The 19,677-nt window shown below is 41.9% G+C and overlaps 1 protein-coding gene across 4 annotated transcripts in view; it reads left to right on the top strand.

The window, feature by feature from the left end:
• Positions 1–19,677, top strand: part of ALG9 (ALG9 alpha-1,2-mannosyltransferase) — an 88,003-nt gene that overhangs the window by 55,665 nt on the left and 12,661 nt on the right. For all 4 annotated transcript variants that reach the window (XM_032427919.1, XM_032427920.1, XM_032427921.1 and 1 more), the window contains one exon: positions 9,138–9,268. In XM_032427919.1, coding sequence (XP_032283810.1) covers positions 9,138–9,268 — 131 coding nt within the window. The remainder of the gene's footprint in view (positions 1–9,137; positions 9,269–19,677) is intronic.

Below are 19,677 nucleotides of genomic sequence, written 5' to 3'. Positions count from 1 at the left end.
CTCTTAACCATGGAGATGGTTTCTCTGTGATGTTCCTGAACTGCACATTGGCCCTTGCCAGAGATCTCTATTTTTAAAGCTATGTGCGTCATTGTCATTTCTAGCTGATAGATGCCTGAATGCAAGTTCACATCCTTCCTGTCTTAGGACTTGTGGGGCTTGGCTCAGGCAGTGGGATAGACAGCGGGGAAGGTCACTGAGAAAAGGAAGCTGGGCTGTGAGTTCTTTCCTTGTCCCCACACAGGCATTCTACACTGTGATGAGTGTGTTCTTGGGTACAACTGGGGAACTCACCCCTGTTGTTAACTTTTCTCTGTCTTGAAGTCTCCTTACAGCCTTTCTGTGGCTTTTGAAATGCACTCTCCCTGAGTTTCAAAACTGTACTCCTTTGATTCTTCTCCTACAACCTCTCTAATGACTTTCCATCCCTTGCTTCTTCACGTCCTCCTCGGGCTCAGTACGGTAGGCGTCCTCCCACACTTCTGCTCCTCTCTTCTGTCCTCTTTCCTACCCTTTCACCTTTTTCTCCCTCCTCTTAGTTTCAACTTTTTTCATGTACTCTTGTGCACATTCGTTCAGTATGTCTTGGCACCTCCTGTGCACTTTGTACTGGGCTTGGTTCTGGAATGCTGAAGGAATGAGGTAGACACAGCTCCAGCTTCCAGAACATTTACTAACTTCCTAATTAATTCACAGATTATAATTATGGAGTGGTTTTTTCCTCCAGATTTTATTTTAGAGAGAGAGAGAGGGTGCAAGTGGGGGAGGAGCAGAGGGAGAGGGAGAGGATCCCTAGGAGACTCCCCGCTGAACACAGAGCCCAACTCAGGGCTCAATCCCATGACCCCAAGATCATGACCTGAGCTGAAATCAAGAGTCAGTTGCCCAACCGACTGAGTCACCCAGGCGCCCCGAATTGTGGAGTGTTTTAATGGAGAAGCAGTGGTTGCTATGAGAGCACACAATTTGGGGACCTGTCCTAAGGAAATAATTTTTGTCTGGGATCTGAAAGACAATGGGGGATTTATGACGTGGGAGTAGGAAGTGTTTGCAGGCAGTAGGAATAGAAAACAGCCATTAAATCTTGGTGTCCCAATCATGGGGACCTTCTTTCAGTTCCTTGGTGTAAAATGCAAGATAGCATCTTTTCTCAATCTCACCCAAACTGATTCTTCATTTGCGGCCCCCTCTTTTCTCCCGTTCACTGGGTTAGAAGCCGTGGTATCACTGATTTCCTCTGAAATAGGCCTGAGACTTACCCTTTCTTTCCTCTTTCCCCCTGCACAGAACTTCAGGTGCCTTCACACACAGCTGGACATTCCTTAGTGAGGGGAGTGCTTGTTTCCTGGCTTTCCCTCCAGTACTACCATGTGCCCCGCCCCCCCAACCCGCAGAGCCAGCATGCGTCTCTCTTTTTCTGAGACCCACTTTTTGGCTGAAAAGCCTAGAGTAGATTCCTTTTTTTTTTTTTTTTTTGAGATTATTTGAGAAAGAAAGAATGAGAGAGAGAGCACATGAGAGGGGGAAGCGTCAGAGGGAGAAGCAGACTCCCTGCTGAGCAGGGAGCTGGATGCAGGACTCGATCCCAAGACTGGATCCCTGGACTCGAGGATCACTACCTGAGCCAAAGGCAGTCGCCCACCAACTGAGCCACCCAGGCGCCCCCTAGAGTAGATTCCTGATACACAGAATCCAGATTCTCTTAATTTGGGTTCTCTGTTATCAGCCCTCAGATTCTCTCTTCACTTTTCTCAGCACACACCTCTTGGGACAAGCAGATATTTCTCCTGTTTCCCCTTAAACCATGCTCATTTCTGCCTTTTTACTCTGTTCTTTCTTTTGCCACCATCTCCAGGAAATTTTTTCAACCACAGCAGCCCCCAGTGATTTCTTCCTCTCTGAACTGATTGTTCTTATAATACTTACTCTTTGTATTTTATATGTGCTAATGTCATTTCCTGACCTCAATTATAAGTTTAGTAATGGGGACTGTCCACAAGAATTTTGTATACTCTAGTTTAGAATTCACCAAATAGGTACTTAATAAAGGCTTTAATGATGCCCAGAAGATTCATTTTAGTGTCATTTAGTGGATGCTGCTAATTCATTGCTGATGGAGAACTGTGAGTAGTTAATATTGTAACCCTCTTGTCCTACATGTTGGGCATAGCTTGAATTGACAGTAAACACTGATCTCAATTGAAAACAAGAACAATTCATTTCAATGGGCCCTAATGCTTCAGGGTTCTTTCCTGTCAGTCAAGTTCTCACATTTCATGGACTTAGTCAAGGATTCCTTCTAATGTTACAGCGATTTGTGTAGTCCTTTATAGTTTACAGGTTTTATTCAAATGAATCCTCTCATTTAATCCTCATTATAACTCTCTGAGGTAAATGGTATTATTCTTATTATACAGAAGAAATTGAAGTATAAAAAACATAAATCAGTATGGGTCACCCATCTAGTTTGTGGTGGAGCCCAGACCTGAATCTAGGCCTCTGACAGAAGAGTTCCTCTTCTAATTGTTTAAATAAATTTTTTTTCTAGCTTTACCAAGATAAAATTGACACACAACATTGTGTAAGTTTAAGGTATACAACATGGTGATTTGATGAAAGTGTATATTATACAGTGATTACCACCGTTGGGTGAGTTAACACATCTGTCACCTCACATAACAAGAAGTTACCCTTTTTTTTTTTTTAATGTTGAGAACATTTAAGATCTCTCTTAGGTTTCAAATGTACAACACTGTATTGGTTTTTTTTTTCTTTTTTCTTTTTCTTTTTTTTTTTTAGAGAGAGAGTGAGCCTGGTGGGGTGGGGGGAGAGGGAGAAAATCTCAAGCAGACTCCCTGCTGAGTGCGGAGCCCAACACAGGGCTCAATCTCACAAGCCTGAGCCGAAATCAAGAGTTGGACGCTTAAGCGACTGAGCCACCCAGGTGCCCCTACAACACCATATTGTTAATGATGTTATTATGCTGTACTTGAGGTCCTCTGAACTTAGTCATCCTGTAACTGAAATTTGTACCCTTTAACCTCTCTCCACTTCCCCCAGCCCCTGGTAACCACCATTACATCTGTTTCTGTGAGTTCAACTTTTTTAGATTCCACATTAAGAGAGATCATATACTATTTGTCTTTCTCTGTTGAACTTCCTTCGCTTAGCATAATGCCCTCAAGATTAATCCATGTTGTCACACACAGGGTTTCCTTCTTTTTATGGCTGAATAGTATCCGTGTGTGTGTGTGTGTGTGCATGCACGTGCATGTGCGTGTGTTACATACATATCGCATTTCATCCATTGACGGACACTTAGGTTGTTTCCATGTCTTAGCTATTGTCAATAATGCTGTGATGAACATGGGAGTGTAGATGTCTCTTCAAGATAGTGACATCATTTCCTTCAGATATATACTCAGAAGTGGGATTGCTGGATCATATGGTAATTCTCTTTTTAAGTTTTTGAGGAACCTCCTTACTGTTTTCCATAATGGCTGTACCAATTTACATTCCCACTAACAGTACACAAGGATTCTTTTTTCTCCACATCCTGGCCAATACTTATCGCTTGTCTTTTTGATAATAGCCATTATAACAGATGTGAGGTGGGGTGGTATCTCATTATGGTTTTGATTTGCATTTCCCTAATGATTGGTGATATTGAGCACCTTTTCATGTACCTGTTGGCCATTCATATATCTTCTTTGGAAAAGTGTCTATTCAGGTCTTTGGTCCATTTAAAATCAGATAATTTGGTTTTTTGCTGTTGAGTTGTATGAGTTCCTAGTATGTTTTGAGTGTTAACTCCTTGTCAGTTACATGGTTTGCAAGTATTTTTTTTTCCATTCCATAAGTTGCCTTTTTATTTTGTTGATTGTTGGGGCTCCTTTTCTCTAAATATCTTATTTCTTCTCTAAAAAAAGAACCTGCCCTTGGGGTGCCTGGGTGGCTCAGTCGGTTAAGTGTCTGCCTTCAGCTCAGGTCATGATCCCAGGGTCCTGGGATTGAGCCCTGCTTTGGGCTCCCTGCTCAACGGGAGTCTGTTTCTCACTCTCCTGCCTCTCCTCCCAGCTTGTGCATGCTCTCTCTCTCAAATAAATAAGTAAAATCTTAACCAAAAAAAGAAAAAAAAAAAAAAAAAGAACCTGCCCTTGGTCATACCTAACCATTTTCTGCTGGGTGCCTTTGTCCTTGGGTGTTTTAGTTGTTCATTAACTGCTTCCTGGAAAAAAAAAAAATTCAGCACCTGCTTCCCAAAAAGGATGAAGAGGTTACATATTTTTTAATGGACTGTTAACTCAATTAATATGATTTTGCTATGGTATCTTTCTAAAAACATTAAATGGAATTTGCATATGGATAGTGTGATGAATGGAGCCAAAAGCTAACTGGTTTAGTTGGGTATTAGTTCCTACCCAGATTTTTGGGAGACTGTGTATCCAGAACCAAATCTAGATAATCAGACCTGTAGTATGCCTGGCCACAAAAGGCCAGGCAGAGGTCAAGTATTGAAATGTCATATGGAGGCCACCTAACCGAAGGAGGTCTTGGCATGAGACCGTGGGAGTTTTTGAGGAACCTCCTTACTGTTTTCCACTGCCCCTGGCTGCTTCTATTTGACTACAGAGGCATGGTGCTTGCAAAGCTTTTAAAAACTTGTTTCATGTTTTTAAAATCCTTGGGAGCTACAGAGTGGGTGTTGAGACCAGAAAGTCTGCTTCCTGAAGTGTTTATGCGAAGAATCATTTTTGGAGTTATGTGGAATGGAATTGGGTCTGACGTCAATTCCCAGTGTGCCTTCTCTCCCCTGGAGGAATAGCCCATATGTAGAGACAGATGTGAGACTCTTTTACATATAAATAATGCTAGGAGAGAATGGGAACAGTACTGTGAGTTAGAGGTGGGGGGAAGGACAGAGTTTACTGCAGGCTAGAAATGAACAAGTTGTTCTTAAAGGTACTTTTTTTAAACCTTCAGTTGTGTATAACCCATAAGCTTAAATGTGCACAAAACACAAGTGTACAGTAATCAACAATATTAGAGCCAGGTACCTGTGTAAGCATCACCAAGGTCAAATACTAGAGCATTGCTCCCAACCAGAACTCCCGCAGCAGCTCCTTTTGGTCACTACCTACTCCCCCCTTCAGGGGAACTCAACTGACTTTTTATGGTAATAATTTACCTGCTTTTCTCTTTAGATTTACCGCTTTTATATGCATTCCTAAACGATTTAAATTAGTTTTGACTGTTTTAGAACTTTCGTATACATGGAATCATACTGTATTTTTTGGGGGCGGGTCTTGATCTTTTCCCTCAACACTTTGTTAGTAATAATCGCATATGTTGTTGCATATAGCCGTAGTTTGTTCTCTTTTGTTACTGTATAGTATATCCTTGTGTGAATGACTATACCACAGTGTATTATTTTACCGTTGATGGATGTTTGCTTGTTTCCAGTCTGGGCCAACTGCAAATAAAGCATTGAACATTCTTGGATTGTCTTTTGGCGCGTGTATTTCTGTTGGATATATATTAGCTTGCACCACAGTGAAATTACCAATCTTGTGGATTAAATAGTGAAATATTAATTATTTCATATGGTTCAGTCTAAAACCTGGGGGTACAAATGTTGGATCATAGCAAATGTTATATGTTCAATTTTTGTAGATTGTGTGAAATAATTTTCTAAAAATCTTGTACCAATCAAATCTCCTCTCAGCAATAAATAGAGTTGCTCTACATTCTGGCCAACACTTGGTATTGTAAGTTTTCATTGTGATTTTGTTTGCATTTCCTTGATTACTAATGAGGTTGAACACTTGTTCATTTGTTTTTGGCCATTTAGATTTCTTCTTATGAAGTACCTGTTAAAGTCATTTGCCCATTTTTCTATTGGGTGGTCTGTCTTTTTCTTGCTGACTAGAAGGTGTTATTTATATATTCTAGATATGAATCCTTGATGGTTAAATGTGTTACATATTTCTTCTGCCATTCTGTGGCTCGTCTCTTTGCTCTCATAAGGGTGTCTTCGATGAATAGATATTTTAATGTAGTCAAATTTATCCTTTTTTTTTGTAGTTAATACTTTTTGTGTCTTGTCTAAAAAGACTTCTGTAAGATCTTGAAGATCTTCTCCAATGTTATCTTCCAAGAGCTTTGTAATTTTGCCTTTTTCATTTAGTTCTGTAATCCATCTGAAGTTGGTTTTTGTGAGTGGAGTGAGGTTGAGGTCTAATTTTACCCTCAGTGGATACCCAGTTGTTTCAGCACCAGTCAGTGAAGAGCCCATCCTTTCCCCACTGACCTGAGGTGTCACTCTGTCATAAATCAGCGTCCATGTTGCCTGCATCCATTCTAGGTTCTATTCCCTTCATTAGTCTCTCAGTCTATTTCTGCACTAAACACCTCTTGTCTTAATTACTCTAAATTTATAGCAAGTAAGCCCACCACCTTGCTTTTCTTTCCTAATGGTACTTTGGCTGTCCTTGTCCTTGTACATTTCCATATACATTTTGGAATTAGTTTATCAAGTTTCATCAAAAAAATCTGATGGGATTTTTGAGATTGCATTTACTATATTGATCAACTTATTTAGGCTTTACATCTTTATAACAGTGATTGATTAGGAATAAGGTTTATCTCTCCATTTAATACTATATTGTCAAAAATTTTTTTGAGATTAAAATTCATCATTTCAACAAATTTTTATTGTGATAAAATTTACCACTTTAACCATTTTGAGGATACAATTCAGTGGCATTAAACATATTCCCAGTGTTATATAATCACCTCCACTCTATCTCTAGACCTTTTTAATAATCTCAGACTGAAAGTTGGTACTCATTAGATAGTTTTTTAATCCATTCTTCCATGATGGACTTTGGGGTTATTTTTACCTTTTGTCTATTGTGAATAATGCCGCTGTGAACATTGGGATATAAATATCTGTTTTGAGTCCCTGCTTTCAATTCTTTTGGGTACATACCTAGAAATGTAGTTGCTGGATCTTAGGGTAAGCAATGATTTTAAAGTGCACTATTCAGTGGTGTTTAGTACATTCATACTGTTGTGAGGCCATAACCACCATCTAATTTCAGAACATTTTCATCCTCCCCCACCCCTCACCCCAGGAAAACCCCATACCCATTAAGCAGTCACTTCCCCAGTCCTTAGCAACCACTAATCTGCTTTCTGTCTCAATGGATTTCTCTGTTCTGGACATTTCATGTAAATGGAGTCACACCACATGTGGTCTTTTGTGGCTGGCTTCTTTCACTTGGCATCATGTTTTCAAGGTTCATCCATGTTATGCAATGTATTCTTTTTAAGATTGAATAGTATTTCATTGCATGTATTTACCACATTTTAATTATATGACTATACCACATTATAAATTGATCAGTTGACAGACATTTGTCAATAAAATTCCATAATTTTTTATAGGGACTTTCCCATATTTTTGCTAGATTTATTCCAAGGCATACATTTTCAAATTCTCATGAATTATATTTTTATAATATAATTTGAAAATACATAATTTAAAAACATTTTCTGTATTGTCTATTGTTCTATAGGAATATATGACATTGATTTTTACATCCTATAAATCTAAAGTTTGATAAACTCTCTGAATTCCAAGAATTTATTAGGCAACCAGATTTTATATATACCAATCATATCATTGTGATGAATGAGTTTTATTATCTCTTTCCATTTCTTCTCTCATTTCTTTCTCTGGTATACCTTACCCTGGTGACTGGAATCTCTAGTACAGTGTTGAACAGAGTAGTGATAAGTCTTGACTGATTCCTGATCCCAAGGGAAAAGCTTTCAACCCTTTACCATTAATACGAGATTTGCTATAGATCTATTCATGTTTCCAATGGCCTGTATCTTGGCTGATACCTGGCATTCTAAGAGGACTCTTCATTGGTTTTAATTTGTAAAAAACATTTAGTTGAGCTCCTGAGAGCACTTTCCCTCTGATTCAGTCATTTGGGGCAGTCTTGATATGACTTTTGAAGTCACACTGACTTGGGTCCAGATCTGGCTCTGTCATATACTTGTGATTTTTTTTTTTTTTTAAAGATTTTATTTATTTATTTGACAGAGAGAGACACAGTGAGAGAGGGAACACAAGCAAGGGGGAGTGGGAGAGGGAGAAGCAGGCTTCCCACGGAGCAGAGAGCCCGATATGGGACTCTATCCCAGGACCCTGGGACCATGACCTGAGCCGAAGGCAGTTGCTTAACGACTGAGCCACCCAGGCGCCCAATATACTTGTGATTTTGGTTAGGACTATAAATTTTTTTAGTAGGAAAGGAACTGTTTAACAGCAGTAGCAGCCTTCAGATTTTGTAGCATGTTCCATTGAATTAATCAATTTTGTGAGAAGCACAGTACTGATATAGGTTTAAATGAAGTGTATTAATATTCTCTTATAATTAGCTATGGTGCTGTGATGTATCCATGTTGTAAGCAACTGGATGACTACAGTTTTGCTAATAGTTGCTATATATTTTTTGTAACCTTCTCCACTCTCACAGTTCTGATATCTCAGTTTTACTGATCTTTTGCTGCAATGGCAGTTCCCATGTCTCTGTCAGTTCTCTTGAATTGTTGAAGGAGATGATGATCCGTGATAGTGCTGTACCACTTCTGAGGTGTAGGGTGACCTCACATGGCTCTGTCCGCAGAGATGGGGCTTTCTCACACATTAGCATGTGTTTAGGTGATGGCCTTTTAATCTCTGAGATAAGAGGTGGTAGATTGGAAGGGAATGATAGTAGAAGAAGAGTGTTTTTTTCAGTAGGTTGTGGACTGATGCTAGCTTCAGAAGTGTCTGTGAGGCCAGAGGAACTCAATACCCAAACTAGGGTCAGAACTCCCAAAGCTTACATATATATTTGGCTAGGTGGGTGCATGTATCACCCCTGCAACCAGGAGCCTGAATAATTCCCCAGAACCCAGCACTCTTACCTGAAGGGAAAGAGCACGGGTAATACTGTCCAAGGACTTGGAGGTTTGTGTTTCTGAAACCCTGTGGGAATTTTTAGGATTGTAATTGATGTTCCTTATCCTGAAAAGACCTTTGCAGTTACTAATGAAGGGTTGGCCTTTCTCCATTGCAGATTGACATCAGTAAATGCCATTATTTAGTGGATTTGGACACCATGAGAGAAACACCCCGGGAGCCGAAATATTCATCAAATAGAGAAGAATGGATCAGCTTGGCCTACAGACCATTCCTTGATGCTTCTAGGTATGTGGCTAGAGATGTACTAGGACTAGTAAGGGTGAAAATTAGAATCTTGATTGAATAACTTCCAGTCCTGGGCTGACTGTAATAGTCATCATTTCCTTTTATTTTTATTTGGGCCCAAACACATTTTCTGTTCTTGTCCAGTTTCCTGAGAAATCTACAAGAGTGCTCTCTTTTTCTAGGCACTGAATGCAAAGTTTATTCAGGTATCATCCAAATAAAAGAATCTAACTAAAACAGATCCACTGAAGACAATGCAAATAAATGTGTGACATGGATTACTTTTGGCAATCAACTTCAATTGTCTTACTGAGAGTATTGTAACACTGTTAGGAAGATTGACTATGTCCTTTAAAGAGCTAGAAGTTCATATCCATTATTATTATTTTTTTTTTAAAGATTTTATTTATTTTTCAACAGAGAGAGACAGCAAGAGAGGGAACACAAGCAAGGGGAGTGGGAGAGGCAGAAGCAGGCTTCCCGCTGAGCAGGGAGCCCGATGTGGGACTTGATCCCAGGACCCAGGGATCATGACCTGAGCTGAAGGCAGATGCTTAACGACTGAGCCACCCAGGTGCCCGCATATCCATTATTTTTAGGATCAAGCTTCAATCAAGGAAGGAACAGGCCTTACTCGATCTTAAATAGAGGGACCAAAGAGACCAGGGCTTGTCTGGCTCTTCAGAAGGGCCTAAGAACTGATGACAAGAGAGGAGTTAGGACATTCAGGTGAAGGAGTAATGGGGTTGAGTTGGAAGAGTCAGGCGATTTGTGGGTAGAGGTCCAGGGATGCCTGGTGGGCAGAGTCCAGGCAGAAAGCAAAAGGTAGAGGACCAGGTCCTGAGAGGCAGGTCTGGGACTCAGAAACAGGGAAGAAGATGTTTTTAGGAGGAGGGAGTGCTCAGAAGCTGCTGATAAAGTTGAATAAAGTTGTCCATAAAAAATAAAGTCCAATTGGGTTAGGCAGCCAATAAAAGCAATTTTGGTGGAGTGGTAGGGGCATGGTGACTTGAGAGATGAGGGGGATGAGAGCAAAAACAGAATTGGAGATGGCGAACATAGAGAAGTCTTCTGAAGAGTTCTGCTCTGAAGGGAAGCAGAGAAACGGCCGTCACTGGTAGTGGGTGCTGTAGGGAAAGTGATGATGAGAGAAGATTTTATCCTTTAAATCTTTTTAAATTGTGATAGTATATATACAATATACGTGTGTGTGTGTATATATATTTATATATATATAAACACAGAATTTGCCATTTTAGGGGCGCCTGGGTGGTTCAGTCGGTTGAGCGTCTGCCTTCGGCTTGGGTCGTGATCCCAGGGTCCTGGGATTGAGCCCCATGTTGGGCTCCCTGCTCGGTGGAGAGTCTGCTTCTCTCTCTCCTGCTCCCCCTGCTTGTGCGCTCTCTCTCTCTGTCAAATAAATTAAATCTTTTTTTTTTTTTAAAGATTTTATTTATTTATTTGAGAGAGCGAGAATGAGAGAGAGAGAGAGCATATGAGAGGGAGGAGGGTCAGAGGGAGAAGCAGACTCCCCGCCGAGCAGGAAGCCCGATGCGGGACTCGATCCCGGGACTCCAGGATCATGACCTGAGCCGAAGGCAGTCGCCTAACCAACTGAGCCACCCAGGCGCCCATAAATTAAATCTTAAAAAAAAAAAAAAAAAAGAATTGCCATTTTAACTATTTTAAGTGTACAATTCAGTGGCATTAATTATATTTACAGTGTTGTGCAATCATTACCATTATCTTTTTTTTAAAAATTACCGTGTACGTTTTGTAAGTTTAAAGTGTACACATGTTGGTTTGATACATTCATGTATTGCCGTATGATTATGACAGTTGCATCAGCTAACACCTTTATCATGTCACATATTCGTTATTTCTTGTTTCTGTTGAGAATGCCATTATCTATTATCTATTTCAATAACAATCACGTTTGTATGCTGATGGAAATGATCTCTTAGCTGAAAATTGATCATGTAGGAGAAAGGAAGGAATTGCTGGAGCAGCGCCCTTGAGGTGGGTGGGAGGAAACATACCTGTAAGTAGAGGAGATGTTTTGGATAGGTGGGCAGTAGATAGATCCTCTCTCTGCAGTGATGAAGAGATTCTGTATCTACACTGTCCAATATAGGAGCCACAAGGTGCATGTAGCTATTAAGCATTTGAAATGTGACTACTCTGCATGAGGAACTGAATTTTTAATTTTATTTAATCTTAATTTAAATAGCCACACATACCTGCTAGATAGAGCAGAGTAGGAACTGGCAGCAGGCTGGTGTGATAATAGGAGTCTGGAAGTTCTCCTCTGATGGCCTCTGTTTTCTCGGTGAAGCAGGAAGTAGGATTATCAGATGAGAAGGGACTATATGGGGATGAGGTGTTGGAGATTTGAGTAGAGGGAAATAATTGAGGAGAGTAGGAGACAAAAGGAGCTCGAGAAATACAGTATGATTGGAAGACAGGATCAAGAACCCACATGAGCTTTAAGTGGGGCCAGTGTGGTTGCTTTTTTCTTCTCCAGCTGTAGAGATAGCCCGGTGCTGAATCACAGAACAGGTGAATTTAACCAGAGTTGTTGTTTTTAAATTTTTTAAAACAAATTTGTAGAAGTATAATTTACATACCATAAAATCCACCCATTTTAAGTGTACAATTCAATAATTTTTAGTAAATTTACCAAGTTGTATGTATATAAATGGAATTATATAATATGTGAGGTTCTGTATCTGGTTTCGTTCACTTCGCATGTTTTGGAGATTCATTCATGTTATAGCATGTATCAGTCGGTGTTTGTTGTTGAATACTATTCCATTATATGGATATAAGCATTTTGTTTACCTCTTCCCCAGTTGATGGATACTTGGGTTAGTTTTACTTTTTGGCTATTGTGAATAATGCTGTGCACATTTATGCACGCATTTTTGTGTGCAGGGTTGGGTTTAGGCCAAAAAGTTCAACAAAGCATGAAGGGGGTAAGGGAGTTGAGTTTATGGCAGAGAGTGGTCGTGGCCGTAAGTTGGGTGAGGAGGGGCGGGGGCGCTGAGGGAGTGGAGGGCCATGAGAGGTGGTGGGATGGTGGATTGATATTCATACATGGTCAGATTGGGCCAATAATAGGAGAGAGCTGGAGGGAGAAGCAGCAGTGATGTTGTGAAGCTCTCTGCATCATACATGTTCTTAGTTATTGTTATTTGATGTAGTACTTGGGCTAGGTCGCTATTGGGCCTTCTATTTTGATTGAGAAAACTGTGACAACATGAGATCTGGCCCTGGGAAGATCTCCAGCTCTGAGAGGACAGCAGATCCCGAGCAACCTTCCTGTTAGCAAAGGGAAACTGAATGGTTCACAAATACTGACCAGCAGTACATTGGCTACAGAATGAACTCTGTTAATAGCAAATGGGGCAAGGGAGTAATTTTCAGGTGACTTTTTTTCCCCTTTGGTTTTGAAGGGTTAAAATGAGAAGGGCCACCCATCTACCCATTTCCCCTTTTGGTGGCCTCCTAGAACCACAGCTGGTGCACATAAACAGAGAGCCTTTGGGACAAGGCAAAAAAGCATGCTCGTATAGTTCCCGTGTGAGAATTTGAAATCTCTTGAAGAAAGAGCGGAAGGTGTTGGTCACCTTCCCACCTGCCTTGCGGTGAGCAGAGGGTGGCTGGAGAACCTTGTACAGCCACACAAGTGTGGTGGCTCCTCGGTGTTCAGTCCCAGCCATCATTTCCAGAGATGCTGCTTGCTGTTGCCCACTGAGCCTTCTGCTTCCCTAACAAGCTAGATGTTCAGGCCAGAAATAAAGCATAATGGGCTCAATTTGATCAACATTTACTGAATATCTTCTACATCTAAGACTTTATACTGTGTGGAGACAAGACCGCTGCCTAGGGGAGTTTATGGTAAACCTGGGGAGAAACCCCACCTTGGGGAGGCGGTATCCAAGCATAGGAGAGATGGGGAAATTCCCAAAAGGCTAGGTGGGAGAGGCCAAGGAAGATGCCAAGAGGAGGTGACATCTGAGGATCGCATTGGTGATTGTGTAGGAGGTGGACTGGAAGGAGGGAAAGTTGGAAGCATAGAAACAAGTTAGGAGACAATTCTGGTTGGCTAGATGAGAGGCAGTGAGGGAGTGAACTCAACTGCAGAGGAGGGATAGACTCAGGAGATGCAGGGTGTCAGGAAGATCAGGCCAAAATTTACCCAGAACCCCACGACTTTCACAGTGGCCTGTATCTACGTATTTAACATTCTCCTTTGCTGTATCAAAAGTGTTGTGGATTGCTTTCTGTAGCAGGGCTGGTCCCTGAGCAGAAGCTTTTGCAGGTTTGAGCAGAACTTGCTGGAGCGACGGACCCTAAACTTACCTCATCGTATGTCCTGTTTGTCCTGTCGGTCCCTGCTGCTGCTTCATTTCCCCTCCGCCCACTCCGCACACCTCTAGTGCAGTGGAGGGAGGGAGGTTAGTGGAGAATGCCTTCAGAGGTTTTTCACTTCCCGTAAATTTTACTTGTTTCCCATAAATTGGCATGCTTTTCATGACCATATGCTGAGAAAGAAAGAAGTCTGGTTTAAGAACTGGAAAGGTACAGTTCACTTGAAGGTGTACAGAGAAGAGAGCAAGGGGTCAGAAGATGTGACTTGCTGGTTGTTCCTCTCTGATTCCAGATTTCCATGCTAGAACAGAGATGATAATATTTTATCTTCTTCATGGGAATGTTGTAAGGATTAAATGAGAGTGGAAATATGAAGGTGTTTTTAAATTCTAAAGCACTGTATAAATGTCAGGCTTTTCAATTAATTAGCAGGCAGCCTAGGGTTCCAAAATTATGCTGATTTTCTTTCTCTTCCTCAGCATTTCCTAGTATATATTGACGTCACTGCAAAAACAGTGGGATCCCACAGCCCAGTCTTGCCACAGCCGTTTATAACTGTCAGCACGGTGACCTCTCATGTTGTGGACTTGGGACAGTTCAGCTGGACTGTGGTGTCGGGCTCTGTACCTCAGAGCTGCCACTCTGAGGTGGTGCACGGAATGCTCTTGGGAGCTTGGTCCTGGAATGCTTCCCAGCCTGTTCACTGGGGTTGTTACATTTCCTCTGACTTCTTGAGACCATGGCTTTTGTACTTCAGCAATTTATGTAACAGGGAGAAATGTGGTACCATCTGCACGAGATGGTCACCAGTGTCTTTGACCCTAGACTGGATGGGGCTGCAGGCCTAATTACTCTCTAGGTCCTCTTGAGGAAAGGAGAAGGTTTTAATAAGCCTGTGACATGATCTTTTAGAAATGGAAGCCAGTTAGTTTCTCAAATGTTTTGGGCCCTAAAACTTTGAGGGTTCACTTTGAGAGATGATTTTTTCTTTATTCCATTATCCATCTCTCTGTCCGTCTATCCATCTGACACGCATCCAGTCAGCAGATACTTTTTTTGAACACTGCCAGGCACTCCAATAGATCTGAGGTATATAGTGATGAATAATATGCACAAATTCCTTGTCCTCTTGGACCTTGGCATTAAACAAATAAGCATACAAATCAATATATAATTATAATCTGCGTTAGGTGCTTTAAAGGAAAAGTACGGGGTGCTGTGAGAGAAGGAAGTCAGCAGTAGGAGGCACCTGGAGTCTTAGATCTCAGAGCCAGCTGCTTAGGCAGGTTTGAAAATCAGAAGATACTATGTCCTTGTCACAGAGCTGGATTTTTTAAGGGATGTAAAGGAAGTAATTAGACACAGATTTTGCCCTTAAATAACTTACAACTTGTATAGTTACACATGCAAAAAATGACTTGAAAATAATAGTAAGACCATAGGAGGTGCCAGGTTGTGTGCTAGAACTTCCAAGAGAGGAGAGATCCGTGGCGGTCAGGGTATACTGAGAAGCTTCCCGAAGAACATGGCTCCTGAGCTGAGGCGTGGAGGGAAAGGAGGATTTGTACCGGTGGTAGAGAGGGCAGAATCGCGTAGATAATTCAAGGAGAAGAAATCATGAGCACAAGTGGAAACATAAAAAGAAGTCCTTTGAGGTGCCTGAGGGATTAGTCAAGAAAAATGTAATTTACCTCTTCCACTGGCTTAGATTGGCTTTTAGGTGGAAGTGATCTGTAAGAGATCATCCAAATCAAAGTGCTTTTGAAAATAAAAGGAGCCCTGCCCTGGGCAAATCAAGATGTGTGGTCATCCTGCTTCAGTGTGACCAGAATACAGGGGCTTGCCCCAAAAAGCAGGACGGAGGAGCCGAGTATGGATTGTTCCTTTGCTCTGCAGTCCATGTTGATGTGTGGATTTGCCCATAGCTTACTTATTTCATTTAATTTGCTGACATTCCTTGGTATTGTAGCCTCGGTTGGGTCTCAGTCATCCGAAAGGGAAGCAACCTGGATAGTTTGAAGACCGTACTGGCACGTAAAAATATCCTACTCAGTGCAGACTCAGCTCCAGGGGAAAGCAGCCTAAAGGTTATTAGAACAATAATAATCTTTATTAGTCAGTAATTATGACTGGTACAAATTTAGCAATTCTGAATATCTGTGAATATGGGAAGAAGCTTGTTTTCTGTTGAAATTGTTGGAAGACAAGCAAGGCCTTTACTGTTGGGCTAGTGGAGCATGACTCCATAAATAGGGCTAACTGTCGTTAGCCCATTTGGGTGAATGGCAACCCAGAAGTCCTTTCATTCTTTTCCCATAGGCTGCTTCTTTGCATTATGAGAGGCCTAGAGAACCAGAACCCACTAGTCTGAGACAGGACCCAGGCAGAAGATCTTACCATCTTCTGGTCTCCCCTTCATACAGCTGGCGCCAAAGCCGTGCCTTCTCTCCCTGGGTTTGCCACGTCTGTGTCTGGTTAATCGTATAAAGCTTTCTCTGACTCCTGGGATATGGGGTCTAAACTAGTTAGCAGTATCACTTTTTAAACCAGACACATTTGTTACTCTATGGCCATCTCATATTACATACTTTCTAAAATAAGAGAGGATTTTTTTTTCTTTCTTTGAAGCATGATATAATTGCTGCTTGTATAAAATAGCTTGACACGTGGGTGGATGTAATGCCTACTCGGAGGTTTCCCAGAGAGGAGTGGAGGGAGAGTGTTGCAATCAATTGCCAGCTCAGCGGTGGGTTCCTTCCGAAGTGTGGTGAGAATGTGTGGCTGTAGGAGTCTGGTGGGAAATGCCTTTCCAGGTTCCCTTGGCTTCCTGAGCACCAGGGCCTGTTCGTAGCTTCGGAATCAAGCTGGGAGGCCCTGCCCCTGCTTCACACGGCAGCTCTCTGCCCACGCTTTCCTCCCTCGGTGTAGGTCCCTTTTGTCTGGCTAGCTTTGCTTTCACCTTTGGTTTTTGGATTGTGAGATTTCCTTCTTCCTTATTTTGGACATATTAGCCTCCTCTAACTGAATTTTAGGCTTGCCTGATGAGGGGCTTGAGATAATTTGGGCAGGATTTCAAAGCCCTGCACGTTTATAGTTACAGGTGAAGAGTAGATGCAGGCAAGGGATTAAAAGTTCACACTTCCAGCTGGCATTGTAGGAGAGGGGCCCCCTCCAGTCAGAGGGCCTCGACGCAGCACCATCGGGACTGTGCGGCCGGCACCTGTCCCGGTGTTCTTTCAGTGCCCAACACAGGATTCTCGGTGGTCACTGAGCTTTACCTGCCGTGGAGATTTTTTTTTACCGAGACCATGACTCTTCTTTCAGCCTCCAAGAAGAAGTGAATCCAGCAGCTGTGGCACCTGTACCCATTTTGGTCCTGTGTGGTAGTCTGGGTGGTGGCAGCCATGTGTCCCCAGCCCCTAACCGCAGCATCAGCAGGATTATTTATTTCTGGAAGAGAAGAAGATCATAGAGAACTGCTGTAAAGGGCAAATCAGTTGGAACCTTTTGTTCTGGTTATTGTGGTATAACAAATCATCCCAAACTTAGCAATATAAAAGAATAACAATTACTTGTTTTCTCTCATGGTTCTGGAGGTTGACTGGGCTCAGCCAGACAGTTCTTCAGCTGCTCAGAGCTCTTCATGCATTGGCCGTCAGATGGTGCTTGGGGCTAGAGGCATTGCAAAGGCTTTCTCACACGTCTAGCAGCTGGTGCCGGCTGCGGCCAGAACACCTACACGTGGCTTCACCACATGGCCTGTGCTTCCTCACAGCCTGGTGGCCGGCTTCCAAGAGCTAGTATCTCAGAAGCTATAAAGTTTTTTTTATGACCAAGCCTTGGAATTCATACAGTGTCTCACTCTTGTCTCATTCTGTTCATTGAAAGCAAGCCACTCGAATAACCCATGTTCAAGGCGAGAGGAATTAGACTTTCCTTATTGACAGGAGGAATGTCAAAGAATTATGGACGTGTTTTAAAACCATCACAGCTCTTTTGATGCCATTCTTCGTCCAAATTGGATAATTTTTGAAATTTTACTTTTTAAAAGGAGATTTCTAGCAGAAGAGACATATGGTGCACAAAATAGTCCAGCAGGCTGTTCATCTGTGGCTTTTTGCTACCCAGGTGGAAAGGGAGACTACACCCTATGGCAGTATTTGGTTGCAAGCCAACAGTTTGACATGCTTCAGCTGGTGTTCACGTCCTTTGGGTAGAATTAGTTCTCCCTCCTAATCAGTAATTGAAGTGCTCTTGTCTTTTCCCTACACATCAATCATGGTGGTACCTCCAGCTCCTTCATCTCTGCCAAGAATACTGAGAAATTGTAAGGAAGAAGAGATCAGAGTGTCTGAACTTTTTTTTTTTTTAAAGACTTTATTTGAGAGAGAAAGCAAGCACAAGCAGTCAGAGGGGCAGAGAGAGAAACAGACTCCCTGCTGAGCAGGGAGCCCGACTCAGGGCTCGATCCCAGAACCCTGAGATCATGACCTGAGCTGAAGGCAGACGCCCAACTGACTGAGCCACCCAGGCACCCCAGAGTTTCTGAACTTTTGTAATTCTTTTTTTTTTTTTTTAAAGATTTTATTTATTTGACAGCACAAGCGGGGGGAGCAGGAGAGGGAGAAGCAGGCTCCCCACTGAGCAGGGAGCGGATGTGGGGCTCGATCCCAGGACTCTGGGATCATGACCTGAGCCGAAGGCAGACACTTAACGACTGAGCCACCCAGGCACCCCATGAACTTTCGTAATTCTTTACAGCTCATTATTCTCACTACTTTCTGTTTCTTTATCAGTTCTTGGCCTTCCTCCCCCCCCCCCACTTTTTTTAATCTTCTCCCAGTACTTTGCTGAGACCTTTCATCTGGCAGAGCTACCCCAGGCTAGATTTGGCTTCAAAACACATTGGCATTTTGCTCATTGCAGTCTTCAACTGCTTAATCATTGAGATCTGCTGACATTTTAAGAAGAACAAACCTTTTGTTTTTCTGAAACCCAGAGTGTGCTTCCCGTTGTTTTGAAATTAGATCTCTAGAAAGAGACTATGTACAGAGCATCTGTGCCCCAAGTCCATGCTACAGACTCTCAGGTTTGAAGAGTGTGTGCAGTCCTTTGGGACTGCCCCTGCTGTTAGCGAGCTTAGACCAAGTGGCCGGCGTCATCAGAGGTCTTTATTTCTAAGCTCCTTGAGAGTTAGAAACCACAACTCTTTTTGAATCTCTGCAACACCTAGGACATACTAAGGTCTCAGAAAATAGTTACCAATTATTTGATGTATTTCATGTTGTTTTTTGTTTTTTTTTTGAGTATAGTTGACACACAATGTTACATTAGTTTCGGGTGTACAACAGTGTTTCCACAAGTTTATACATTATGCTGCTTTGACCACAGCGTAGCTGCCATCTGCCACCATACATTACTGTTACAGTATCATTGACAGTATTCCTTATGCTGTGCCTTTTATTCCCATGACCTATTCATTACGTAACTGGAATCCTGTATCTCCCCCCCTGCACTCATTTTGCCCATCCCCTACCCACCTCCCCTCTGGCATCCCTCAGTTTGTTCTTTATATTTATAGGTCTGATTCTACTTTTTGTTCATTTGTTTTATTTTTTAGATTACACATATGAATGAAGTCATATGGTATTTGTCTTTCTCACTCTGACTTATTCACTTAGCGTAATACCCTCTGGGTCCATTCATGTTGTCTCAAATGACATAGTCTCATCCCTTTTTTTGGCTGCATAATATATTTCGTTGTGTATGTATACCACATCTTTTTAAAAAAATTTTTACATTTTAATTCCAGTGTAGTTAACATAGTGTTAAATTACTTTCAGATGCACAATATGATTGTGATTCAGTAATTCTATACATGACTCAGTGCTCATCATGATAAGTGCTCTTAATCCCCTTCACCTGTTTCATCCACCACCCCCCCCCCCCGTAATCATCAATTTGTTCTGTATAGTTGAGAGTCTGTTTTTTGGGTTCTCTCTCTCTCTCTCTCTCTTCCTTTGTTCATTTGTTTC

The sequence above is a fragment of the Phoca vitulina genome, unplaced genomic scaffold (assembly GCF_004348235.1).
Source record: "Phoca vitulina isolate PV1807 unplaced genomic scaffold, GSC_HSeal_1.0 scaffold38, whole genome shotgun sequence".
In the NCBI taxonomy this organism is placed as follows: domain Eukaryota; kingdom Metazoa; phylum Chordata; class Mammalia; order Carnivora; family Phocidae; genus Phoca; species Phoca vitulina.
The sequence above is the reverse complement of the archived record's forward strand: the minus strand, read 5'-3'. Positions and strand labels throughout refer to the sequence as shown.